Source organism: Tachypleus tridentatus, chromosome 9 (assembly GCF_004210375.1).
Source record: "Tachypleus tridentatus isolate NWPU-2018 chromosome 9, ASM421037v1, whole genome shotgun sequence".
NCBI lineage: Eukaryota > Metazoa > Arthropoda > Merostomata > Xiphosura > Limulidae > Tachypleus > Tachypleus tridentatus.
Window position 1 is genome coordinate 141,781,702 of NC_134833.1, and position 27,821 is coordinate 141,809,522.

General features: G+C 31.3%; 2 protein-coding genes across 9 annotated transcripts in view; one reads left to right on the forward strand and one right to left on the reverse strand.

Annotated features, from left to right (window-relative positions):
* Window positions 1-21,035, forward strand: part of LOC143226543 (uncharacterized) — a 70,042-nt gene extending 49,007 nt beyond the window's left edge. For all 6 annotated transcript variants that reach the window (XM_076457640.1, XM_076457636.1, XM_076457635.1 and 3 more), the window contains 4 exons: window positions 4,746-4,827; window positions 8,398-8,613; window positions 13,911-14,046; window positions 14,641-21,035. In XM_076457640.1, coding sequence (XP_076313755.1) covers window positions 4,746-4,827; window positions 8,398-8,613; window positions 13,911-14,046; window positions 14,641-14,984 — 778 coding nt within the window. In that variant the 3' untranslated portion in view covers window positions 14,985-21,035. The remainder of the gene's footprint in view (window positions 1-4,745; window positions 4,828-8,397; window positions 8,614-13,910; window positions 14,047-14,640) is intronic.
* Window positions 21,036-27,006: 5,971 nt separating this feature from the next.
* The window catches only part of LOC143226544 (endoplasmic reticulum lectin 1), a 39,938-nt gene continuing 39,123 nt past the window's right edge, over window positions 27,007-27,821 (reverse strand). For all 3 annotated transcript variants that reach the window (XM_076457645.1, XM_076457643.1, XM_076457644.1), the window contains one exon: window positions 27,007-27,807. In XM_076457645.1, coding sequence (XP_076313760.1) covers window positions 27,748-27,807 — 60 coding nt within the window. In that variant the 3' untranslated portion in view covers window positions 27,007-27,747. The remainder of the gene's footprint in view (window positions 27,808-27,821) is intronic.

Sequence of the window (27,821 nt, forward strand, 5' to 3'; positions counted from 1 at the left end):
AAATGGTGCTAATAACATTATTTATTTCAGAATTATTTATGCTAATTAAATCATCTAAATATCTGTAAGTTAAAGTGAAAATATATAGTTACAAAACTTAAGCTATTTCGACCAAACATTTGTATTTTCATGTTATAATATACATCGTCATTCTGAAATGAAAAATGCATAATTTATATTTGTTTCATATTTTTTTTATGATGGTTACGAGGTCGGTCAAGTGACAAACCAGACATGTTAGAGTGTACAAACCAACATATAATTTAAACTTTTACTGAAAATAAATAATTGAAATTTGTTTAGGAGGTTTTAGAAATTATGCAAATAATGTTTGAATTTTTGGGACAAAGAGTAGTCTTCTTAATTGTAATAAGAAATTGCTTTGCACTCACACTAGTAACAAAACAGACTGTACTTTAACAAACGAATTTTGAGTAAAAATAATTAAAAAAAAATCTGATCTTTGTGTACAAAGAATTTGTAATATTACTAAAGGTCTACCAGATTTTGTGAAGATACACAAACTGTATCAAAACTTGTAGTGAAAATACTTAATGTGTAGATATGTAGATGAACTTGTGTATGTTATACCAAGCCTGTAGTATAAAGGTTAATCAAGAGTTATGCTGTGCTTGCTACAAACTCTTCTCTTCATCAGTGAATGGGAATAACCATCATATTGTAATTCCTACAGGTCAGCATGGCCTGATAGTTAAGGTTGTTATTTCACAGATTCTACACACTTTGTCATTACGCATGTTAGGGCCATTATAAAATCAAGGTCAATATCATTTGAATCAAGAGGAAATCACCAGGCCATGGTGACTCAGAAATGAAAATGTTTTAGTTGATTAAAATAGAATAAAAACTCATTATATTACTTTTATTACTTGGAGCAACTGAAGAGAAATAATAGGAATAGAGCAGAGAAGTAAGTGAATTTTGCTTGTCATTTAATATCTTTGGGCTTATTTTACTTTTCTAATTGATTTTTATTATGAGATGGCTAAAAACAAATTACTTAAAACATTGCAAGTTGTTTTGATACCCATTTTGTGCAGAAAACATAAACTGTTGTTTAGGTGCTTTAACATAAAAACACAGTGGTAATATTTCTATTACTTGTAAGGCTGGAATAATCTAAAATAATAATAATTGGAAATCTTGATTTCAGTTATTTGTTTACTTTTCATTAAACTGAAGAAATGTGTATTCAAAAATAATATTGAAAAATATGAATGCAATATTTTGATTACTTGGATAATTAGTATAACCAAAAAATAATAATAATATCACTAATTTCACAAAAGACATTTGTACACTAATGGGTAAAAAATACTAGATATGATTATAACTTCGATAATCTAGCTTAAATAATATAATGTCGTAAGTATATTTGATACTTCTTATATTGCACTCTGGAATTGAAAGAGATTAAAATAGCCATCTTACAGCAGTGTGGACTTATATTTGAGTAAAGAATGAGGTATTTCATTAGAAGTCTTGACATTGTTATAAAGCTTACAAGAGCAAAAGTAGGTGGGTATGAAGATACACTTTTATTTTATCATTTGAGTTACAGTTTCAACAATGTTTCCTGTAATTATGATCATCATAATTCACTTGACATAACATCCAGTTTACTAGCTTTAGACAGTTAGATGACTGTTAATATTGAATCCTGTCTTACTTGACAGTATTTATTACCTTCATGTAATTATTTTTTCAGGAAACTTCTCTTGTATGTTGTATATTGTTGATATACAGTGGTACCTCGGTTTCAACTTAATCTGTTCCAGAAGGCTGTTTGAAAACCGAATCAATTTTTCCAATAAGAAATACTGTAAATTAAATTAATCCGTTACAGACCTCCAAAAATTATGTATTATGAAGCATTTTAAGTAAAAATATTGCTTATTTATACCTGTATAATAATACTTATGTGCATAAAGTCAATCACAAAAATTATAAACACAATAAAAAAAACAACAATAAATTAAAATTTAACTGCACTTTACCTGTACTGAGGAGAGCTGATGGCGTAAGTGAAAGGTGGTGAGGAACATGGAGAGTAGAAGGGTTATTATTGTTTGGAAGGGGAGTCACCTTCCATAAAAATGTCAGGTAACTCTCCTTCTGGGGTTCTTTCTCTTTTCTGTCTCTGCCCTGCTACAATCTGCTCAATCTAATGAGGTTTGTTTCTGTCTACATTTTAAAATGTTTCTGAAGTAAGACATGGCATTGTCATTTAAAAGGTTTATGCTGCAGTTTGCTACAGCTTTGTCAGGATGAAATTTTTCCATAAAACTTTGTAACTCTCTCAATTTTCCACACATTTCCTTAATTAGTGAACTAGGAACATCCTCCCTTCCCCCCTCCTCATCTGAAGACACTTCCTCAGTTGCCTTCTATTGCTGTTCCTTCTGAAGGTTTTGGAGTTTTTCTGTGGTGAGCTTAGTGTTGTGGTCTTCCACCAGCTCCTCCACATCATCACCACTCACATTCAAGCCCATACACTTGACTAGTGACACAATATCCTCGACAACAGGCTCAGCCTCAAAGCCTCTATCTGCTACTGAGTCTGGCCACAATTTCTTCCAGGCTGAGTTCATGGTCCTCAAAGACACTTCCCTCCAGGCTTTGTCTATGATCCTCAAGCAGTGGAGGATATTAAAGTGATTTTTCCAGAACTCTCTGAGGGTTAACTCTGTGTCAGAGGTCACTTCAAAGCACCTTTTAAACAGTGCTTTGGTGTAGAGTTTCTTAAAGTTCCATATGACCTGCTGGTCCATGGGCTGAATGAGAGGAGTCGTGTTAGGGGACAAGAGGTTCACCATAATGAAACTGTACTCCTCCATCAATCCGTACTTTAAGCCTGGTGGGTGAGCAGGTGCATTGTCCATCACAAGAAGAGCCTCGAGTGGCAACTATTTTTTCGTGAGGTAATTCTTTACACTTGGGCAAACACTTCATTGACCCACTCCATAAAATATTGCCTGGTTACCCATGCTTTATTATTAGCCCTTCACATGACATTTAGTTTACTTTTCAGGACATTATTTTTCTTAAAAACCCTCGGGTTCTCAGAATGGTACACAAGCAAAGGCTTAAGTTTTAAGTCCCCACTTGCATTACTACATAACAATAGAGTTAGCCTGTCCTTCATTGGCTTGTGTCCTAGCAGTGACTTCTCCTCCTTGGTGATGTAGGTCCTATTTGGCATTTTCTTCCAAAAGAGGCCTGTCTCATCACAGTTGAACACTTGTTGGGGAATAAAACCCTCAGCTTCTACATAGTCCTTAAATTCCCTAACAGATTTATCAGCAGCATCTTTGTTAGAAATGGCACCCTCCCTATGTCTCACCACACTATGTATGCCACTTCTCTTCCTAAATTTTTCAAACCACCCCCTGCTAGCCTTAAAGGCATCACTTGTATCAGCACTCGTTCCAGGGGTGTTTTTCAGAAGGTCAGCGTGCAACTGCTTTGGTTTCTCACAAATGATGGTCTCAGAAATGCTATCACAGGCTAACTGTTTTTCATTTACCCAAATCAACAACAGTTATTCTACCTCTTCCATTGTTTGTGATCTTTGTTTCGTAAGCACTGTCACACCTTTTGCAACATCAGCTCCTTTGATGACCTCTTTATTTTTCAGAAGGTTGCAGACTATAGACTTTGCCATACCAAACTGTGTCCTTTGATGACCTCTTTATTTTCAGTATGGTCAGACTGTAGACTTTGCCATACGTATAGCAAGGTCAGACACTACTCTGATACTTTGCTGTGAGATCTTTTTTCACCTCTATTGTGGCTCTAACAACTTTTCTTTCTGGTTTGCTGCTTTCATTATCCTTCTTTGACCCCATAGTGGCTTGTTTAATCAGAATATATAGAAAAATAACAACAACAACAAAAAAGAACATTTACAGCAGATTTTAGCAGGAGGGTGGACTGAGAGACAGGTGCAGGTAAAATGTTTTGGGCAAGCTTGGCGTAGGCTGAAAATGATCGAAGGGATGGTCGGGTCATCAGTCGGGTTATTTCGGGGGTTTGGGCAACGACATCTTGGTTCAGAAACAGAGTTTATGTTCAACAACCGCAACATTTTTTTCTCAAACAATATGTTTGAAAACTGAATTGTTTGAGAAGGGAGACGTTCGAGAACCGAGGTACCACTGTATACAATAGTTGTGATTCTACTTTTATTAATAAACATTATATTGAGGAATGGTGTAGATTAAATCTGGTGATTATTGATTTAACTTACAGCTAAAAATGCATTTTTTTTCCCTCTATATTTGCAGACATTAGTATCTAATGGCAAACCTTCTTAACAACCTTTGCAATATTAACCATGGACATTTGCAAATAAAGTGTATTATTTTCTCAATGTAATGCCACTTATATGGTAAAACTACCTAGATAATGATACTAAAGTTGAAAGAATACATCAGATTGTTATCCAAGCTTAAAATAGATAGGTTTCATGTGAAACTTCCAGTTGTCTTGCCTGTAAAGTGACAAATTGTGATAGAACTCTAACGATCAATATAGGTAAAGAAAACGTGTTGTTGGAAATTAGTTGTCATTTCTCCCTTATATTTCTTAATTGCATGTGAAAATAAAATGAATTATTGTTTAAATAAGTTACTATTAAAAACTATCTGTAAAATGTAATTGTTAGTGGTAATTTGGAACATTGAAAAGTAACTTTGTAACATTTTTTTATTAATCCTACTTAGATTTCAACCACCAGATGCATGTAGCTTTGAAATTGTCAGATTCCGGGTCCGACCTCCAAGAAATAGGGAACTTCCTCTTCAGGTAGAAATTTATTGGCTTCGGTTAATTTGTGTATTTCATTTTTTTAAATCATAATTTAAATCCACTTTTACTTTTCCATTTCCTTGTATACTGTATAGTGTTTTGTATACCATGGATTGAAATATCACATGCCTCTAGAATTTAACCTTTTTAGTTTAGTTTTCCTGAATTAGAATGTGTTGGTCCATCTACATTCCTTTAGTTATGACCAGTGAAAGTCAACATTGCATGGATTAAGTTAAAAAAACAAAAAACAACAACAAAACAAACAAACAAACCCAACAACAATTAATGAGGAAATGTATTACATGAGGGGAATCTAATCATTGTGATGACATTCCCTTAAGTAAATGTTGTTTTATTTCATTATTTTTATCGCTGGTATATTTAATATAGTCATTATTACTCGGTAGTGAGAATATGTATAAAGTAACTGACATGATAATGTTTTACTTTGGAGTATTGAAGTTTTGATGGGAAGATGTTTTAAAAGAAGTTTCAGAACTGTAAAATGTGAATAAGTCAATATTTTTTTTGTTTCAACATTACAAGTTTCACATGTGTTTGAAAAGTATTGTTTATAGGGTATGTACTTTGTGTATTTGTTATTTTAATTACCAATAGTGCAAAATAATCATTTGCTTATGTATCAGATCATGGGGTAAAAAATAACATAAATAGAAGTATGTATTTTAATTTTTTGAGTGCACCAGACCTTTTGAAATGTATTAATAAAACTATAGGACTTCATAATGATAGATTAGTCATAATTAGAAAATTCTGAATGGTAATTTACTCATTTGGATATGAGAAGGAATGAAATTGGTCATGTTGTGACATCGTTTGGTTTTGTGGAAAATTTCCTAGATATTATGGGATGTTGGTGATTGAAAATGATGAGGGAAAAAAAAACAACTTATGAAGACATTCTAGAAGTGGTTAATTTTTAAAATAGTCACTTCATTTTCTCATCAAAACCATTCAAAAATGGAAATAGATAAAGTAAAAAGGTGCAAGGAAGATGACTGTAATGTAAGTTTTGTCAGTGAATGGATAGAAGTTCCAATAAAAGTGGATTAACTGATCAGATTTAGCTTACATACCACATTTTACCATATTTTCAGTACATACACAAATGAAACAGATTGCAATGATTTTATTATTTGTGAAGTTCATACCTACTTCATTACATGAATGAGATGACCCCCATTTTTAAAAGTCAGTTGGGGGAGTTGGCCTACTTGAGAAAAGTCCTGGAAGCAAGACTATTGTAATATAAATCTTCATTTCAAAATTACAAATTAGGTTTATAAATGGTCCTTTAGGTATGTGAGCTGAGTTTACAGGGCACATGCTCAGTCATGTATTTAAAAATTCAAGATAGACTAGAAACAAAAGTGAGTATTTCCTTGATTACTAACTCTTCTAATACAGGTGGGTAAAAGTAACTCTAAATAAGTTATGTTTCTAAAATGTGTAGTATCTTCATGAAACTTTGCAGATTATGAGTGAACATTACAAGGCACAAAGTGTCAGATTTTTAAATTAAGATTTTTTTAATTAGTTACTTGCTCATGTATTTTTTATTTTCAAATATTGACTGTCCAACATGTAAAGGAATTTTGATTTTAAGATTAAAAATACTTTTATTCATCAGAAAATTGTCAAATTTCACATGTGAAACTTCCATAACCTCCTAATATCCTCGAGGTAAGTATGAAAAGCATTTTAAGAGAGAGAGAGAGAAAACAACTGTTATTTTCACTATTATATATTTGTATGGGTTTGGTTGATTCTACTGACTTTGTAACCACCACAAAAAATTAGGAAATAGATATAAATTAAGCTTTTTTCCCTTCTAGAATTGCTAGAAATGTTTAGTCTAAGTAGCTTAAATCTTATAACATTTATGTATATAAAAATTTATTATTTTTTTTACACTGAACCTTCACAGGGTCTGACTAATGCCACAGAAGTTGAATGATGTAGCACACGTATGTTACTGTATAGAATAATATGAAAGTAATCTGTCTTAACTTTGTTCCAGTGGATCAGTATTTTGTAAAATAAGTCGCACTGTATATTAATGCTTATTATTACTAAATACAAATAAGTTCTTTAATTTCAGCTATTTTTCTTAAAACAGTGAACAATAAATAAAGAAGTATAGAAAAAATTATCTTTTCTAGTTTTGAACTTTGTACTTGTCTTGTACTTGATGTAATTTGCTAAGCCTTATCAAATATTGCACCTAAAAAATGTAAAAACAATATATATTTTTTTTAGGTTTTGTGTATGCATTTTGAAATAACCAAAAGTAATAAATTACTATATAAATACCACAGAATCCCACTATAATTTATCAGGCTTAACAGCTAAGCTGTATTTGAGTCCTAAAAAATGAGATTTTTTTGTGCTCAGTAACATTTTACCTCACTACATGGAATCTACCATGAAATGAAGGAGTTTCCCAAATACCTTGCAAAGGCTTGGAAAACCATGTGGTTGACATTCTGAGCTTTCTGAGCTTCACACGTCATGGACAGACATATGTGTACTTAAGTTCTTCCAAAAATGGAAAGAGGTGGACGAAGCCACAGTGTTTGATTCACTAAATATAGCGATATTTCAGCAAATAGAAAAGATATGAAGTTCTCATTGTGTATTCTAGTTTGTCAGTATATGTAATTTGAGTTCCTAATTTAAAAGAAGCTATCTATGTTTGTTTTTAGACATTACAAACATTTAATCTTAACCATTGCTGCATTCAACATACCACATGACAAACAAAAATCAGTATTTAGGAATTATAAATATATCTTGGATTATAATCTATAGTTTGATACCAGACTTGTTGATATACATTCATAGAATAGTGGTTCAGTAAAATTTTGAATCTCAATCTACAAGTATGATGACATGGCTTTTGATTATAAGAGGACCAGACAAACCTTTCTCAATAGGTTGAGAAATCAGAATTATAAATATTTTGTGTGTAGCAGTTAATTTTATATAAACTTCCTTTTTTCTAATGTAACATTCACTTGCATGTACACTATGATATTCTGGTAAATTGAAGACAAATTTAACCAAATGAAACCAAAAACAGCAGAATAACCTGGTACTACTTCTAATTAGGTGGACGTGAGTAAAATTATTGGTTGCAGTTTACAGCCATGCTACAAAATATTGGAACATTAGTTAGAGTCCTCTGTTGGAACAGCAGTAAGTCTATGGACTTGCACTGCTAAAATCTGAGCTTTGATTCCCTATGGTGAATGTAGCAGCTAACTTAATGTGGCTTTACACTGACAATAAATTAGAAAAAGTTCATTTGGAAACTATGTCCTTTGGGGCCACTCAGAACATCAGTATTTACAGATTAAAAAAACAAACAAACTTTAATTCATTGTTTTAATATTTGCACCAGACAAAATGGAAAGTTGACAACACCAAGAACACATTCTGATGTAACATATTAAGAGGTACATTTTACCCATGCATTTTAATTAATTATATTTCATTAACACCATGTGTAAAGTCACCTGATGCTAATTTCTTTTCGTGAAGGTGAAAGCATCAATGACTGTCAGTTCCTCAAAAGCAGAGATCAGATGCGACCTTCTTGTACCAGGATGTCTAAATCACAAGCATGGACAGATCCCATGTGAAAACATCCAGATCAGAATTCCTGTTCCAGAGTGCTGGGTGTACCTGTTCAGAATGGAGAGACATCACAAGCATGGAACAGCTAAATCAACAACAAAAAAACCTGGAAAAATGAAGGTAATGTACAATTACTTTTATAAAATCTTAAGCCTGATTCATGCTCAAAGTTGACATAACAAATAGTAGAAATTGGACATATTGCTTGTATATATAATTAATGCTAATGGTGCCTGGCAGGGTGCACCAGTTACCAGAGGGCATAATTGCACTGTTGAAATAAAGAAGTTTTGCAAATTGGCTTGCATTCATTGTTCTACACAACATATTAAGAAATAACTTACAGTTGATATTTTTTCAATAAGTTTTATTTATTTAATATCACTGATAAAAAAACAAACATACTTCAAGTTTTGATTTTGGTTAATTTCGTTATGTTCAAACAAAAACTTTAGTGTTTATGGATTTTCTCATTTTTTATTTTTCTGGGCGTAAGACATCACTCATGGCGTTATGAGGAAAGTGGAAATGTAAGAAATATATTTTCACCAAAGGTAAATTGAAAATATAAGCTGTGATATAGAGGCTTGAAGCATCTGTTGATTCTTTGTATCCTCTGCTAGTAGTTGCATTTTCATCTGTTAAAGACTCATCAGCATACATGTGGTCATCAAACCAAAGTGAATACATTTAGGTGTCTTATATAGTGGGGATGTGTATATAGTAGTTACGGATCATTCCATGTCAAATCATCCAGGGGGCTGCAGGTGACCCCCACAGAATGCCTAGAAAAAATTCACGTGCTCACCTACCCATATAATGAAAAACTACCAAAGGTTTGATCAATATCTCTAATAGTTTCTGATTTACAGCCCTGTAAAATTTAATTACTTTTTTATTTTTGGCAAATTCATTTTCGGGCAACTTTGGCTGCTTAAAGCTGCAAGAGTAATGGTGGTAGAAGGCTGAAATTTGCTACACTGACTGAATTAATCTCACAGAATTCAAAAATGGTCTCAAACCAAGTTTATCTCTCTCAGGATTTTCATAGTGAGACTGTAAAATCACCTGAAACCCCAAATTCGTAAAAAACATTGGTTTATTTAATGAGCCATAGCTCTAAGACTTAATATGATACAAAGCTGAATGTTTTCTTCAAATTTCCTATAACATCAGTTGATAAATCAGCAATTGTTGTAATTGAAAGTCTGTTAGATCTCCTGTAAAGAAATTGAGTTGCAAGCAACTTTTTATGATTTAGCTAAAACCAGTGATTCAGCCTTTTGGGATTTTTACCATATATTTTTACATCTCTGAATATGATCTACAAAAACAATCAAAATGGTGTTCAACCTACCTTTTGAGTTATAATTTTTTAAATTATTCTCTGACCATATGTTGTTTATTTTAAAAAATTCAGTTCAGGTGTGTTACTGTGTGCAAGTATATCCATACAATTTTGAAAAATACCTGTCAGAATCTTATGAATCCCACTGAAATATTCTAACCAGTCTTTCACAATGTTAAATAATGAAGTTGTAAGAAATAAGAAAGAAGTAATTCATATCTGAACAAGTTTATTGGCATAACTAGTTAGATCACATGGCAATGCAAATATATTGTGTATGCATTACAGTTATGCAGATATGGCTGAATTTAAGATTCATAATATAATAAATACAAAGGTAAATCAGACACAAAGAACACAGTGCTACAACAGTGGATAACTGAGAAAGACTATAATCACACCAAACTGCAATAATTGCGACAATGAAATGTTTCAAACACTGCTTTGGCGATAAATTAACCTTAACAACATCAAATAAACATTGCTTTGTTCAGACAGCTTGAATAAATTTCTGAAATTTGAGTTTAATTATGTTGAGATCACTTTGACTTAGAACATAGTGGGGAGCACTACTGCCTTGCATGGTAGATGCACTTATCAGATAAAGAATATGTTGGAAAGGAATCCAGCTTTCATCTTCACGTGACCTTGCAGGCCATGAGAACAGTTCGTTTCCTGATTTCCTCATAAATGACACCAACACATCGGAATGTTCATCTTATCTATCTTTTATGTTTCCCACATACCATTCATGATCGTATTTACATGCCACATATTTCCCTGGCTGATAATTGTCATTGCTATCATCAGACCCTATTTGAGCTGCTGTAGCATCACTTTCACTGTTACTACCAACAGTTACAACTGTGTACACATCATCATCTGATAACCTTCTGATATACAATTTGTTGGTAGAATAAAGCTGTGATGTGACCTAATACCTGCCACAGTTTTGTGTTTTTAATACTGCTCAAGTAGATCAAACTTTACACAATTCTGCAGGACTGATTCCTGATTGACAAGAAAGAATTGAATGCTCTGAATGTGGTCCTTTGGTCAACAGTACATATCAGAGACACTTAAAATTTGATAAATTATAGGCAATTGAAGGCTTGCACAAGCCACCAGCTTCTTCACTGTACCCTTAACTCCATCACATGGACTTTTTCCATGACTGGTGACACAAAATGCCATTCAGCAGACAACTGATAATCTTCAAAATGGTAGCAAAGATTTACAAGATTTTTAAAAATCTCGTATTGCGAAGCTGCACCATCGCTGAAATAAATTATCCTTTCTGTGTTTGGATATTTCTGTTTAACATGGCTTATTACTGTGGTAATGAAAGCATGAACAGCTACTGTGTCATGTTTCAGACAATCTGACGGAACACTAGTGCTAACAATACTGATATCTTGAGATCATGTTCAGAGATGTAAGAATATATGATAAAGGTTGATTAGAATATTTCAATGGGATTCATAAATTTTTTCAAAATTGTATGGATATATTTGCACACAGTAACACACCTGAACTGAATTTTTTAAAATAAAAAAAACGTATGGCCAGAGGATAATTTAAGAAATTATAACTCAAAAAGTAGGTTGAACACCATCTTGATTGTTTTTGTAGATCATATTCAGAGATGTAAGAATATATGGTAAAAATCTGAAAAGGCTGAATCACTGGTGACAGGGTCACACTGTGACCTGAAGTAGGCCTATTTTTAGCAAAATCATAAAAAGTTGCATGCAACTAAACTTTTACAGGAGATCTAATAGACTTTCAATTACAATAATTGCTGATTTATCAACTGATATGTTATAGGAAATTTGAAGAAAACATTCAGCTTTGCATCATATTAAGTCTTGGAGCTATGGCTCATTAAATAAACCAATGTTTTTTTACAAATTTGGGGTTTCAGGTGATTTTACAGTCTCACTATGAAAATCCTGAGAGAGATAAACTTGGTTTGAGACCATTTTTGAATTCTGTGAGATTAATTCAGTCAGTGTAGCAAATTCCAGCCTTCTACCACCATTACTCTTGCAGCTTTAAGCAGCCAAAATTGCTCGAAAATGAATTCGTTAAAAATTAAAAAAATAATAAATTTTACAGTGCTGTAAATCAGAAACTACTAGAGATATTGATCTAATCTTTGGTAATTTTTCATTATATGGGTAGATGAGCACATGTGAAATTTTTCAAGGCATTCTGAGGAGGTCATCTGGAAAATTTTCCAAAATCTGGATGATTTGACATGGAATGACCCTTACTGGTTTTTGGGGTCATTCGTAACTTCTCGTATAGTAATGTATATTTTTATAGCTATATGAATAGTGTTATGGCATTTAACATTCAATATCATATAGTGAACCAACTGTCCAGTAATTGTGTTGTAGGTTTTTTCAATACAAATGTAACTTAATTTAGTCAGTCACTGGTTTTCAGCCTTGATTCATGTTGTGTTAACATAAATTGCCTGTACTGGTTTTTACAAGTTGTAGGCTTGTGTTCTAAACACATTATTGAAAAATATAACAGAACAGTATGATAAACTTAGCTTTTTGATGTATTAATAGAAGAAAAGATTTTTCTGAACAACTTCTGCAATGATTACAGCCATACTTTTTTTTTTATAAAGCTTAATGGTTTATTTATTGTGCACTTTACTTGAATCACGGCATTACAGAATGTAGTAAAAGTGGATTATGTTGAAAATTGTTAGATTTACTTGGATATAATTATTAAATTGAGTTTCACTGGTTGGTTGTTATACTGTCTTTACATCAGACATTATTGGTCTCACAATAAGATTGAAATGGCAAAAGTTTACAATATGTACAAAAATGATTATAAAACAAGCATAAAACTTATTAAATGAAATCTTCTGATTACTGGTTTAAAACAACAGGCTTGATTATAGTTTTGGTGTTATAAAAAAGCTAATTTTTATTGCACACTGTGTGCAGTGTTTCTCAAATCAAAACAAAACATAACTTAAAGTTTTATAGAATGACTTTGAAGAGGTTTACAAGAATGTAGGAAGACCAAATATTAAGTAATACAAAAATATACCAAAGGAAAGAATTCTTTCTTTCTGTGAGGCAACATTTCACAAAAAAAGTCTTTTCAACTATATGTATGAAAATAAATTGTTTAATTTTACAGAAACCATGTAATACTATGTAATCTGTAAAACATTTCAAACTATTTTCTCAAGTATTTTTTTTTGCAATGCAATAAAAATGAAAGTTTTTTTTTTTGCGATGTTCAATTCAATGTACTTGGATGTTCTTTGTAATAAGAAATGCCTTATTATATTAGACAAAAGAACTATTTGAAAAGAATAAGAATTCTAAGTTGGTCAAGAAAGAGATAAGAAATATTTTAATTGTTTGATTTTAGCTTCTTGTCTTATTTAGCTTTGAAGTTCTGTGTTTTTTTAAATATGGGAGTACACCATTTTTTTCTGAAAATCTGCTGTTTTGGTTTTGAAAATTGTCAGAGCTGAGAATCAGAAGATCCAGTGAGAAAATAAGTATGAATTAATTGATTCATGTTTTTTTTTGTAGATGTGGTTTAGTAGAGTTGAGATGGTATGAAACATTCCAAGACTAATATTTGACCAGTGTGTAAAATAAACTAATAAATCTGCTTGAGGATAACCAATATTAGTTTGACACATCAGTGTAATTTTCCAAGCAAGATCTAATCTAAGGCATGCATGATTTACAGGGATTTGTGGAGACTTTGTTGATAGTTAAGGATGTACCATCTTAAGCCTCTTACTTTGTCCTTGTGGCATTTCTGTGGTCAAAAGAGTTATTAGTTAGTAGAGTTGTCTTCTGCTATGCTTTGTGATGATATTGTAACACCATCGTCATCATCATCTTCTATTGCCATTGGTATTTCCAGTACATGTTTAAAGTTTTTTAAAGAAGAGTTCACTGTTTAATCTTTGCATTGGTGTTGTAAACAGAGAGCAACTAAATGGTATGATTTTAGTAAAGTTGATGGAGCTGTAGTAATTATTCACTTACTGATGCTGACTGTTATTTATTTGCAGGGTTTTGACAGGATCAAAGCCACGGTACAGGCAGCTGAACCTGGACTAATTCAAGTTTCTGTTGGACAAGCCAAGTATGAACATTCACTTAAAGCAGTAGTGTGGAGAATATCTCGACTCCCAAAAGAAGGACAAGGTAGGGTCTGTGTGTTTCTTGTTGAAATTTAAAATACTGACTTATTATACATTCTGTGTCATTTTATTAACTTTTTAAAAATTACTTTGTCATAAACTTGAGATTGCTTTCAAATAAACCTTGAGAAAAGCTGTAACCATGATGGTAATAGACCCTTTGTTGTATTTAGAAAAAAAAAACCTTCATCCAAATATATTTAACTTGAATGATATATTTGTTTAAAGTTTCAGTGCAATATGAAAACAGAATGAATTTAATTTTTTAACTTCTAGTTAATCTTAATGTGTTTTGCAATGTAATATATTAATAACTTTTTAGAATTCATTGGATTTTGAAGGTAATGGATCTTTGTATATTTCACATTTAGTTTTATTTTTTTGCAAGTCTGTAATCCAAACCAATTGATTTGAATTAGAAGGAAGTGCCTTATCAGTTGGGACTGCATTTTGAAGTTATACCACCTATTGTGCTTATAAGAGACTGAAATTAGACATTTATGCAGGTTAGATAGAAATGATAGGTGGTTTCATAACTACAAATTACATTGTACGTATAAAGCTGTTTATACTATTATCTGTTTTCACTTTATTACAGGTGCATATACAACACAGTTTTTTTTATCCCGTTTGAATCTAACTTCCTTCGACCAGATTCCAAATTCTGTTTGTCAAGAGGTCAGTATAGAATTTGACATGCCCGCCACTGTCGTTTCCCACACGACAGTCCGTTCAGTGTCCATTCCATTCTCTCCTCCTCCAGAGAAATTCGTCAGGTATTCTTCCAAGCATGAGTATCAAATAGAAATGGATTTCAAGTTTATCTCCTCAGACCACAATGAATTGGCTGGAAACTTAGAACCTTCATTACCTTTTATTCTATCATCATCATTGGGGGACACTCCAGGAACAGGGAGTGGTGATGAAAATGTTTTAAACTGAAGAGTGTCCACTGATGAGACTTAAAGCTAGTGTTTAAAATATTCATGAAATTTCTTATTCACTTAAATAACAGTTTGAACTTTTCTTTCTCAACCTAAAGTATTTGGTTTTCTGAAACGTGCTGATGTTTTTGTGGAAGAGTTGATCTAATTTATTATTAAGGGTTCTCTCTAAACATTTGGTGCTTGTGCAAAACATGAAGACTCAAAGTGGTGATAAAAGTGTATAGTGAAGTAATCTTTTTTTCTTCTGTAAGAATCTACAGCATGAAAATATTTATTATTGCATGCCTGGTTGAAGACAGTAGTTTAATTAAAAGTTAATTTAGCATGAAGAAACGGGTGTCAAGTTTTTTGGTTTATTTAATGCGAGTATGAAGAAGTTTTGTCAGATGGTTTTAATTTTTTAACACTTAAACTTTTGTATTTATAGTTTTATATGGAAATTTTATCCCAGATCTAATTTTTGCATTTATTATTAATACTTTTATTATATTGAAGCCTCATAAATCTGTGTTTGCTACACCCCTGAAGTGTTGTGACATATGCCTTATTGTTTATACTTGTGAAGATAAAGAACTTATTTTGAATGGCCAAATTTAACTGCAAGGATAAGTGTTTTTTAGCAATTATTATTGTTTTTATTTTATATTTTTGTACGTTGTTTTACTATGTTAGTATGAAGTCCGTGTATTTACAGTGGATAAACAGATACGTGATAAAGTTTTACTGTCATTACTACTTCATTTAAATTAACGTATCTGTGTTTTAGTGTAGTATCAGAGGTACAGTGTTTAAAGAGAATGTGTTAAATGTGGCACTAGATGCAGTAAATATTGTTCAAAGATACAAATTAAAGAAAACTTGGATGATGTATCAGAAGTAACATGTACAAATGTTGAAAGTATCACCTGAACTTCTTGATCTACACGGGACATTTTTAATATTTTAGTCAAAGTTAAAAGAATTAACACAATTTTAGAGTTTTTTTCTTAATATACTTTTAGTATCCCCCCATACATTTTTTTTGTGTTTTGGGGATCAGATAAAAAAATAATTAGAACTACCTGTGAAATGTTGTAATCAGAATTGGAACAGAGATATGTTGAATGTGGTATCAGAACTAGAAAATTTAAAGAATGTGAAATCTCTCAAAAATGGAACGTATAGAGATGACATAGTGTAATATTTAAGTAGTCACTTTGATAGCCATACAATCAATACATATAAATAAGACATTGTGAATGGTGTTTCAAAACTACAAATGCATAAAAAAAGAAGTGATTTTTTTTTTACAACTACAACAGATGAAGTTTTAAATGTTTCATTAACCCTTAAGAATATCAAATAAGTGTAATTATCATACTTTCTGATTGTTATTATAACATGGTGTTTGTAATGCATATGAGCATTGTTCTTTTAGTCATTAATAAGTGACTTTTGTCAACAGATGGCAGTATATTTGGGAATCAGATGTATCTAGTCAAGATTAGTTTGAGTTCTTCATGGGAGCTTGTAAGTAGAGACGTGATGTAGGAAAAAATGTATAGGTACAGAAGTGTACTTTTTAAGTAATCTTCTAAATCATATGGAAAGGAAATATTTTCTTAATAGTAAAAGATCGTATAAATAGGTTCTGTTTTTTGGACTTACCTGTAAGTGCAAAATAACAAAACACTAGAATTATTTTTAATCTTGTTACGATGATGATAATTTCATAAAGAGAATAAAACTTCCATACAAATACAATAGATTACGAAACATACTTTCATATATTTTCTCTTAATGCGAATATTTTTTCCATAAATACATTTCTTGTGTTTTGGGGAACATTACTGCTCACTTATTCTTCTGTTTTTTTTATTGTTGTTACTATATATATATTTTAAAGTTGTCTAGTGAAGCAGGTTGCTTTGTGTTCTTCACAATGTATCTTACTCTTATGGTTTTTTTTTGTTTTCATTGTATCTCTGAAAAAATGTAAGAATATGTTTTTTTTAATGTTAGTGTCAATTTAGCAAGAAATTTCTTCTATTTATTTTAATGTTAATACTTTCACTAAAACTTGTGTTTTTGTTTGGTTTTTAAGTTAATTTTATGATTCCATATCGAGATTTTATTTATTTGTTTTTGGCCTGGCATGGACTTGTGGTTAGGTCATCTGACTTGTAATCTGAGGTCACAGGTTTAAATTCCTACCACGGACCATATTTGTTTCTTTTGCTGTGTGAATGTTATATTGTGGTGATGAATCCCATTCTTCATTGGTAGAAAATTAGTGTAAGAGTTGTAGTGTGAGTTGTGGAAGAAAAGAGTAAGGAAGAATTTAGTACAAAATTTAAAACATACCAAAAAATTCATTTGTTAATTTTAGTTGTTGTTTCATTCAGAGCAAAGCCACATTGGGTTGTCTGCTATGTTTACTACAGGGAATTTAACCCTGAATTTTAGCACTGTGAATCAGTAAACCTCACTGTTGTCCAGTTGGGGGACTTTTTTATTTCTTTTTTTTGTGTGTGTGAGTTATTACTTAAAAGCATACTTCCATGTTGGTTTCTTTCAAACAAAGTCTTGTGAATAAAATGTAGAATATTATTAGTATTTTAGGAATACACAAAAGATATGCATTTGTTTTTAACCTAAAGATTCAGACATCTTGTATTTGAATAAGTGTCAAGGAGCTGGTGTCTTTGAGTTAATGCAAGTAACGTACATTTAGGAAAAATTTATCATTATTGGAGCTAACCTTAATTACATACTGAAGTTCAAAACTGGTATTGTAACATCAACTTGTGTTTGTGCCTCTCAGTGGGCTCCAGGTGAGTAAGAAAATAAAAGACAAACATGTGAAGTAATTATTTGGAATAAAACAAATGTTTTCTTCAAAACTGTGCAGTGTCATCTTGGTAGTTTGTGTAGCCTTTAAAATACAGGATAAAAGATATTAAATTCAGTATTACACTAGATGAAGATGTTTGGGTAACTAGGTGTGTTTGTCAATTTATATACAGTAAAACCTGTCTAAGCTGGAAACTATATGAAGCAGAAACCTGTACAAGCTGGAAATATCAAAATTAAGACTTCTATTATAAAACGCCCTCTATATGATGGAACATGTGTAACACAGACGTAGAAACTATCTTTCATCTACCTTATCTATCAAGAAATAGGATTAGAACCTGAGTAAGGCAGAAAAAGTGTTTTTGATTAAATATTAATCAAATTAAATATTAATATTCTTTAAATATTAATAATATTAATTCCTGGATATTTTGTTACAGTAAGTAGTAAAATATATTATGTTCTTTTTTCTGCTGTCATTATTTTTGCACTTAAATTAAACAAAAGAATGGAACAAGAAAATATGTATATTCTACTTTTCCTAGATAATGCAACTTGTCACTCAAAGTTCAACTATCAAATGTTTATTTAGTTTTTCTACCTCCATATACAACATCAGTTCTACAGCCACTAGATAATGGAATTATACAGTGTATAAAATTAAAATACAGAAAATTGATGCTTCAGCATATGATTGCAAACATGGACATCTGTAAGAGAGCATCTAAAATGACTATGAAAATTGACAGGTTAGATGCAATTGAATTTTTAAGTCATTCAATAATCAAATGCATAATAAAGTACTTTCAAAACTGTGGATTTATTCTGGATAATGGCAGAGATTGTGGAGAAGTTGTCTGTTATGACAATTCTAGTGAAATTCAAACTGATTAAGAAGATTGATGCAGATGATTCTGTGAATGCAGAAAGTTTTGTGAACATTCATAAGAATGTTTTAACAGAAACTGATGAACTTGATTTAAAATCTATAATACAGGATGTTCGGAAAGTCTTTGTGCACTTATATATTTATTAACAGACATGTTTCAGTGTAGAATACAGGAGGTAAATATGAATGACAATTATAAACAATGTTGAAAGTGTTCCCCATTGGCATCAATACAGGCCTGGATCCTTCTTATTTTATTTCTAAACACTGCTATCAGTTGCTGGCTTGAAATAGACTGAATAAAATATGATTAGAAAACTGCACAGTGTCTTTCCGAACACCCTGTAGAATTGCAAGATGGTAACAACATGAGAGATTCAGAAGATGAACAAAATGGAAAAGATAGTGAGGAAACAGAAATTCCTACTTCATCGCAAGTGTTAAGTTATATTAATTCTATCAAACTGTATGCTTTTTTAAAAATGAAGGGGCAAAATGAACTTCATGAAAAGGCCGTAGAATTGGTGTTCTCTTTTAACCGCAGGAGAAAACCCACTAAAAAAATGAAAAGTTGAAATTGGACACTTTCTTCAAATAAATTTGATTAAGATTTTGTGAACTTGTGTATATTTTGAAGGTCTATTTTTGTTCTTATTCTAATAAATATAGCATAAACAATATAACAACTTTATTCACAAATGTCTTACTTCCCTTGAGTAAAGCAAGTATAACGTTCCGCTCACAGAGTATATATAATTCAGGAAATGCATGTTCACTATGTCTAAGCTGGAAATTTTATTCGGTTCCATGCGATTCTGCCTTAGACATGTTTTACTGTAGTAAAAAGTTATTTTTTATTTGATGTGTGTGTAAAGAGACATACACTTTTTTGTTATTAAGTTATGTTTTAACTAAACTAATGAAATAATTAAAATATCTTGTATGCTAGTAATAGAAATTAGTATTATGCTAATTTTCTTTTTTTTAAAAGTAATACAGGTTCTGCAGTATTAAAATTATTTTTGCTCACCTTGTTTCTCGTGGACACTCACTAGGTCTTCTTTGGTTTTGAGATAATGAGCAGGTTTCCAAACTAGCTAAAAAACTGATATTATTGGTTTCCCAAACTAAATTTAACTTCTGTCCCAAGGCAGCTGATAAACTGTAAAGTACAGTTGTTCACTTTTAAGTAAAGTTGGTACATCTTGAAAACAATTGTGATGATTTATTTATAATGCATGTAGAAAAACAACTACAGAGGTATCATTTAGGCTTAGTTCCATATGTTTAATGAAAAGTGACTTTTTATCTGCAATGTTCATTCATTTTCTGCCAGGTGGTAAAGAATGCTGCAGTCTTTCTCTCAGAGTGTCAATTACACATATTGTTGATAAAGCCTGAAATAATCTCTTTATTTAGCTTGAGATTTTCTGTGATTGGAATTGCTTGGTGGAATATTGTGGGACCAAAATAAGTGTTTACAACAAGTGTCGTCAGTAGTTGTTGATTGGCATAGTATTGGAATTTAATCCCTCCCTTTGTAAAATCCTTTTATTTATGAGATGATCTTTAGCAGAATGATTTATATGATGATTTGAAAATGTTCAGTATATTTTTCTTTATTTTAAAATGTAAAGAGCCAATAAAGAGTAAGTATTTTGGAGTTAATTTGTATAAATCAGTCACAAGGGTTTACATAGGTACTTGTATAAATCATTCACAAGGATTTACATAGATATTTGTTTATAATTTTGCTAATTAAGTTTGTAGTTTGCAGAAAACAGTTTTTTAGATAATTCTCTGTTAAGTTCTATATGGAATAGTGATTTTGTGGTTGTTATTTCTAAGGCTCTGAACTGAATTAACATTAGTTCTAAACAGAGCTGGTACATCTTGGAAACAACTGTGAAGATTTAATTGTAGTCACTGTTGGGTTCCAAACAGAGTTGGTGTATCTTGGAAACAACTGATGATTTGTTTGTAGTCACTGTTGAGTTCTAAACAGAGCTGGTACATTTTGGAAACAACTGTGATGATTTGTTTGTAGTCACTGTTGAGTTCTAAACAGAGTTGGTATATCTTGGAAACAACTGTGATGATTTGTTTGTAGTCGCTGTTGGGTTCTAAACAGAATTGGTACATCTTGAAAACAACTGTGATGATTTAATTGTAGTCACTGTTGAGTTCTAAACAGAGCTGGTACATCTTGGAAACAACTGTGATGATTTGTTTGTAGTCGCTGTTGAGTTCTAAACAGAATTGGTATATCTTGGAAACAACTGTGATGATTTGTTTGTAGTCGCTGTTGAGTTCTAAACAGAATTGTGATGATTTGTTTGTAGTCACTGTTGAGTTCTAAACAGAGCTGGTACATCTTGGAAAAAAATTATTATTTTCTTGTTAAAATAGGGTTCCCACTCTAAAAATTAGACTCAAACTGTTGTCCACATTAAATGTAACCAAAGTTAAAGGTTTTGTATCTTGTTCATGGGATATTATGAGTTGTATATTTTCTACAACTTTCAAACATTTTAAAATCTTTTTCAACTAAGGAGATTAATTAAATATATATCCAATCAAACATTTTCATTCCATTTCTGAAATTCACTTAATTCAATAGTATATTAAAAAATGTTGAAAGTCAACAGATTTGATTAAAATGATGTTGTATTTGTGTTTAGCTAATTGTTATTTCTTCAACAGAGAGGTATCAGAATTTGTTTCATATTTCTGGGAATCTGAACCAAAAAGTGTTGTTGCATGAAGTAAATGAATCCTGTAAACTTCAAAGTAGAAAAAAGAAAACTTTCATGCACATTTTTGAAAAACATTTGTTTTTATAACCTGTAATCATGAAAATCTGTTTCACTGATATTTGCATGGTAATCATGAAAATCTGTTTCACTGATATCTGCATGGTAATCATGAAAACCTGTTTCACTGATATCTGCATGGTGATCATGAAAATCTGTTTCACTGATATCTGCATGGTAATCATGAAAATCTGTTTCACTGATATCTGCATGTGATGATTTTTTAATGTACTCTACTCAAATGTAATGAGATTTTCTGCAGTAGTTAAGGTCTGCAAACATTCTATTTATTCCATTAAAAACTGATAGAAGAGACTTAAACAATTTTATGTAAGTCTTTTAGTAAAAGTGGAAGAAGTGGCTAATAACTTTGATAAATAGTTCCTAAAATGTTATTTTTGAAACAGTAAACAAAAGATGAAGTTTCACCAGTGTTTCTTTTTACATTATAATGTGGTATGGTTTTGTTTTTGTGAACCATCCTTTTCAAAACTCGATTTTTTTCATTTCTCATGGCACAAACACGATTTTTTAAATCTTCCCAAGTTTGCAAAGTTCTTTCTATTGTTTGTTTGCTTTCAAACTATCAGTGTTTGTTTAACTTAATTTGTATTTTTTGAGACCTACCAACTTTTAGATGTATATCTCTCTTTGCTGGTAAATGACTAAAAACTAAAAAACAAACAAACAAAAACAGCTACTTTAATTCTAAATTCAAACTCTACCCACTTGCAGGACTGTCCATGCTTTAGTGCATTGTTTACAATGTGTAAACCATTAACAAGGTATAGAAGTTTAAATTCCTTTTATAATATCTTGTTGCAAACAGTTAAACAATTTCTAGTTGACTGCTGTAACAGCTGCTGATAGTTGCAACAGTCGGACGTATCCATCTTCTCTGTGGCTTGATAAAATTTATTCAGTATGATGTCAGGAGTTGCATGACATAAAAATTGGGTGAAAAAATATGTGAATGAGCTTCTTAGTGCAATGAACAATAAGATATCAATAAAGTATGGACAATTAAAGTAAGGCAGCAGTCCAAAGTAAACCAGAAATGTACTGTCTGTGGCTTGATGTGAAAATGATTGTTATATCACTGTAAGGACATGGCACTAAGCAACACATCAGTGTCTTTCCCAAGAGCTTTACAAATGGTGGTTATTTACACATTATGTCTAAGTTTACATCATTTTGTTCTATGATACATTTAGTGTGATGTTATTAAATTGTGGAGTTGATGGCTGCGCTGAAGAGAAAGTTAAAAAAAGATACCATATACTTCCAGCAACCTTTTCTATTGGAATAAGAGATGTTTCTGACTTAAATAAATAAAATAATCATTATAAGTGCTTAGTATAAAACAATTCATCTGTTGTCTTGAAAACATAATCTAAAATAACTTTCATGGTACAAGTGTGTGGAATTTTTTAATGAAATTTCTTGTCCATCAAACAAAATACTAGAAAAAACCTAACTATCCTTCAGTTTCTTAAAAACAATTCCTTATCCTTTCCCCACCACAAAAGTGAAATGTTTATATAAATGTTTGTATTTATAATTTTGTTTGTGTATTTCAGTTTTAGGTGTTAGTTTGTATTGAGTCCATTAGGCTTAAGATATATATAACTTTTAGATATACAGTATTTAATAATATGGATTTGTTATTTTATTTGCCAAAATATTAAATGTTGTTTGTTTATTTCAATATGCTCATATTATGAAATAGTATTTATTCCCATACAGTTTGTGCTACTAGGTATGAATACAAAGGGATTATTTAATGGCCTCAAGCAAAATGTTACAGTTTGGTTTACTGTTTCACAGACTCCAAACTGAAGGCTGTCATACCTCTCCTCACTACCAAATATTACATAGTAACAAATGTACTTGGTCAGTTTTTAATGTTGAATTACTTGTGTATATTTGCATATTGTTTAATAATATATATATGTTGTGAACTGTTTTGTCTGTCTCCAACTTTAAAAATTGTGCACGCAGGCAAACTTCAACATTCACTTTTGAAATTTATACTAAACTATTAGTAATGAATATCATTCACAGTCCAACATGTGATGTAACTTTAATAACAAAAAATGTGTATTTACTGTTTATTATTGCAGAGTAGTTCTTAATCTGACTGAACTGTTCAATAATTACTTTTCACAGTAGTTGGTATAAGTAGCTTGGAGTGAAACCAAAAGTACAACACAATTAACCTATTTAAAGTTTGTGAAATAATTTAAATTGATAGATTTACCTTGATTATTACCTTCACTGGGATGCATATTTGTGATTGTGTAATATAATTCAGTGGGGAATCTTCAGTTACAGTGTCACACAAGTTTTTATGTTTTTGTTAATGTATGTTCAAGAGATGAATAGTTTTGACCTAAAAATCAAAGTAAGTTGTTACATGCACATATTTTGTGTGTGTTGTTAGGGCAGACTCTGTTTCATTTATTTCTGTGTTAAATTCATTGCCACACAGTTTGCAAGTTATCTAATGTGGCAAGGTGCAATCCAAAATAAATAATTTCTGCATTTGCCTGAACTGTTTGCAAAGACATTTCTCTAGCATATTGCATTTAATTACTACAATGAGACACATGTCAAGGGGTCAATTCAACTACTAATTGTAAATGATATAAACTAATGAGTCATTAGTGACATTCTGAAATGATTACAAGGCGTACTTATTATAAAACTAATCAGACTTGTGTGTCTGACATTTTACTTCATTGGTTAAAACATGGCCCCAGTTGGTAACTGTGAAAAGGAAAACATTGTATATTCCTATTGCAAAACTATGGACTTTTTAAGGGTCCTAAGAACTGTAAGTTAAGGAGCTTTTACTGACTGTGGGAATTTTTGTAAACCAGCATAATTGTTTTAGAAATGGTTATAACTACTTTTGTAGCCACTATTGAATAATAAACAAGTTGAACTTGGTGGATGAAACAGAATTCTGAATTAAATTTCTGCTTCCTGGGAACAAGTATGGGAACATTGCCACTGTGGTTTGTCAAGCAGTGTTGATTTGTTGAAATGTATAAGAGTTTAATAATCAAACATCATTACTGGCTACAGTGTTCTTTTTCTCATTGTGAACTCTCGAGGGGGATCTGAAGAACGTAAGTTTCCACAAATGCATTCCTTTCTCTCTCTAACTTTTTGATACAGTTAAAGCATTATTTTTTGTCTAAACATGTGGCAAACAGTTCCTTAGCATTTTTGTTTAATTATAAACGAAGTACAGTAAAACATTACAGAAACGTTAACTTATTTTCCTTGTGTTAAGTATTATCAGCTATGTTCTATAAGACAATCCGTTGTCATTACTGAATAAGAAACTCTACAGGTATTTTTAATATGTTGAATTTTAAGATTTTCTGGGGTATATTAAACAACTGGGTTTTAGGTAAATGGTCTTACAGGTGTTTCTGTTTAGTAATACAGATTTTTTTTATCTAATGGTTAAAGGTGTTTTGGGTAGATGATTTTATTGGTGGCCTTCTGTGTGGGGATGTTACTGTGTGAAATTTTGAAAGTGTTCTTGTAAGTAACATTGTTTCTTATTTACTTCATTCTTCTATCTTGTAATTAGTGTAAGTAATACACTGTTTAAACCACAGTTATAGTTTATTGCAAAAAAACAAAACAAAGCTCTTTTACTACACATTTCTGCAACATTTCTTTGGGCCGTTATTGAGCCCGAACAAATGTGTCCAGAATGTTGCAAAATAGCTTTGTAATTACAATAGTAAGTTAATGTGGTTTAACCAAATATGCACAGGAATTCAATGCTTATGATGTGTATCTACATAAAATGGTACAAACTACTTGTATTCAAATGTACAAGCTGGATACATTACAAAAGTATTTGTACTTGAGATATGTCTATGAATTGATGTTAGTCTTAGTATTAAAATTGGTGGTTGTATTAAGAATAAAAATGCTTTTCGTTTTCTGTACAGTATGCAAATTCCATTTGCATAATCCTTCGGACCTCCAAAATGTGTGTCCATATTTTTTTTGCTTCAAAATCTTTGTATATTGTATTTGATGTTTACTATCCTGTATGTAATCAGTTTTGGGTAAAATCAATGGTTTAATTCCGATGTCAGTTACATAATATCAGTAGCATTGCATGAGAGGTCATAGCCGATGTTTCGGATGAAGACTTTGAAGGAGTTACTGTTGTTTCTAGTTTACGATCTTAATACAGCACACACTGTGCCTCTTTGCTCTTTCTCACAGCTTGCCTTTAATGCGGGTACGTGATTGTGTTCATGTGAGCAAGCACCAGTTGAAACTACTTGTAAGTATATGTGCTAAAACTAGGTATTTATTCAGAATAGATTGTCTTCAAAATTATTCATCCAACAATAAAATGCAAAGGTACTTATGTTGCATAATAGTAATTTTCTTTCCACGAGGTGGCAGGCTTGTAGTATCAATAATAATGTGACATTGAAGCAATAGAATGCATCATCCTTTGATGGAAAGTATGGTGTATGTTTCAGAAACAGGCTTGCAGAAATGTATCTGTGGCCAGTAATTAGTTACACAATTTTTGTGCCTTTGAATTCATTTATGGATGAGTAATTTTGGTTCATCCTATTAATATATATACAGATGTATCTGACATGTATCTATGGAGGGTGGAAATATCTCTGTTAATTTTGTTTGATATGTAACTTTTATATTCTCTATTATCACAATACATCTTGAGCTGTTGTGTAGACCTTTTACAAGTGTAGTGGCCATGCTTTTCGCCTTCATTGTATATATATACATAGTTGAATTCAGTCATCCAATAGAAAAAGCAAGCTTTCCTATATTATTTTACCTGCAACCAAAACATTTGGTAGTAGCTATGTATTTTAATATCTTATTTTTATTCCATACCTTACATGAAGGGCTTGTTTGAGAAAGTTCTTAGTAAAATGGCTAAAGCTCAATTTTGTGAATATTACTTAACCAACTATATTTGGAAATATTATACTTGAAAAATTTAAAACTAAGATTGTTTTAGTTGTAGCTATTTCCTTATTTTGCTCTTATCATAGTATAACATTCATGAACTGCCCTGCCTACAGTGATGCCATCTGTTGACATATCTTCAGGGTGATGTTTTATATAAAATTGTTAAATCTGTTTCATTAACCTCTGTTGTTTATTTTGATTAACAATTTAACATGTTGTATGTATATGTTAAGAGGTGTGACTTAACTGTGCAGTTTGTGTAGATATCTTACAATGAAGGATTCAGTTGTTCAGAAATGTCTTATTTTTATGGGATTTAAGCTTACCGTCATGCTTTGAAATACCTATCACTTTCAAGAGGCAGATAATCTCACTACTCCTAGATCTGAGAGAAGGTTGTGTGGCTTAATGTTCTATAGAAATTTATGTTATACTCTAGTCCTAGTTAATGTCAAGTTGGATTTGAAAGTTCTAAATAAAGTTATCACTTCTCAAAGGGAATGAAATACTTTATTTTCCATCTTTTTACCAATTAGATACAGTTCTGGAAATCATAATACAATATATTTTCCAATTTCTTCCTATTACAAATAACGAATATATATCTATTAATTAACTTCAATAAGAAAAAAATACTCAAGTTGCTGTTGGTCAAAAATATATTAATCCTTCCGGAATGTTCACAGATAAGGTTTATTGTTTCCACACAAAGTAACAAGATTGTTTTCTGTTAAATCCTTTTGTAGGGGGAGTTAAATACTACAGTTATTTAATTAAGGTAAAATTTTTCACCTTAGTACAAGACCTTGGAAAACAGCCTATATAATTTGCAAGTGAACTTTACAAAAATCTTTTTTTCTGTTGCCTTTAAACCTTGAAACAGTATACAACAAAATTATTTTAGATAGATTTATATACATTAAAAAAGAAAAAAATGATAGCTGGTTAACTGGCTTTACAGTAAAACCATTTGATGCAAGGCTAAGTCCTGAAGAATTAGATTAATTTAAATACTTGTTAATTTCACTATATTTTGTAGTTTCTACCAAACTAAAATGCTGGCCCCTTAAGACACTAAACAGATGAAGTCACTTTGTCATCAAGTGTACATTGTGTGTGTGTTCACTAGACCAACATAGGCACATTACCATGATGACCATTTCATTACAGAAGGAAAAGTTTTATAGTACATTGCCATTCATTTAAGAGTGTACTAAGCAGGATAGATATTCTTATATAAGGCCATCTTCATCTGTTCGCTGCAGTAAAGGACAAATTATTGGAGATTCCACCTATGAAATAAATA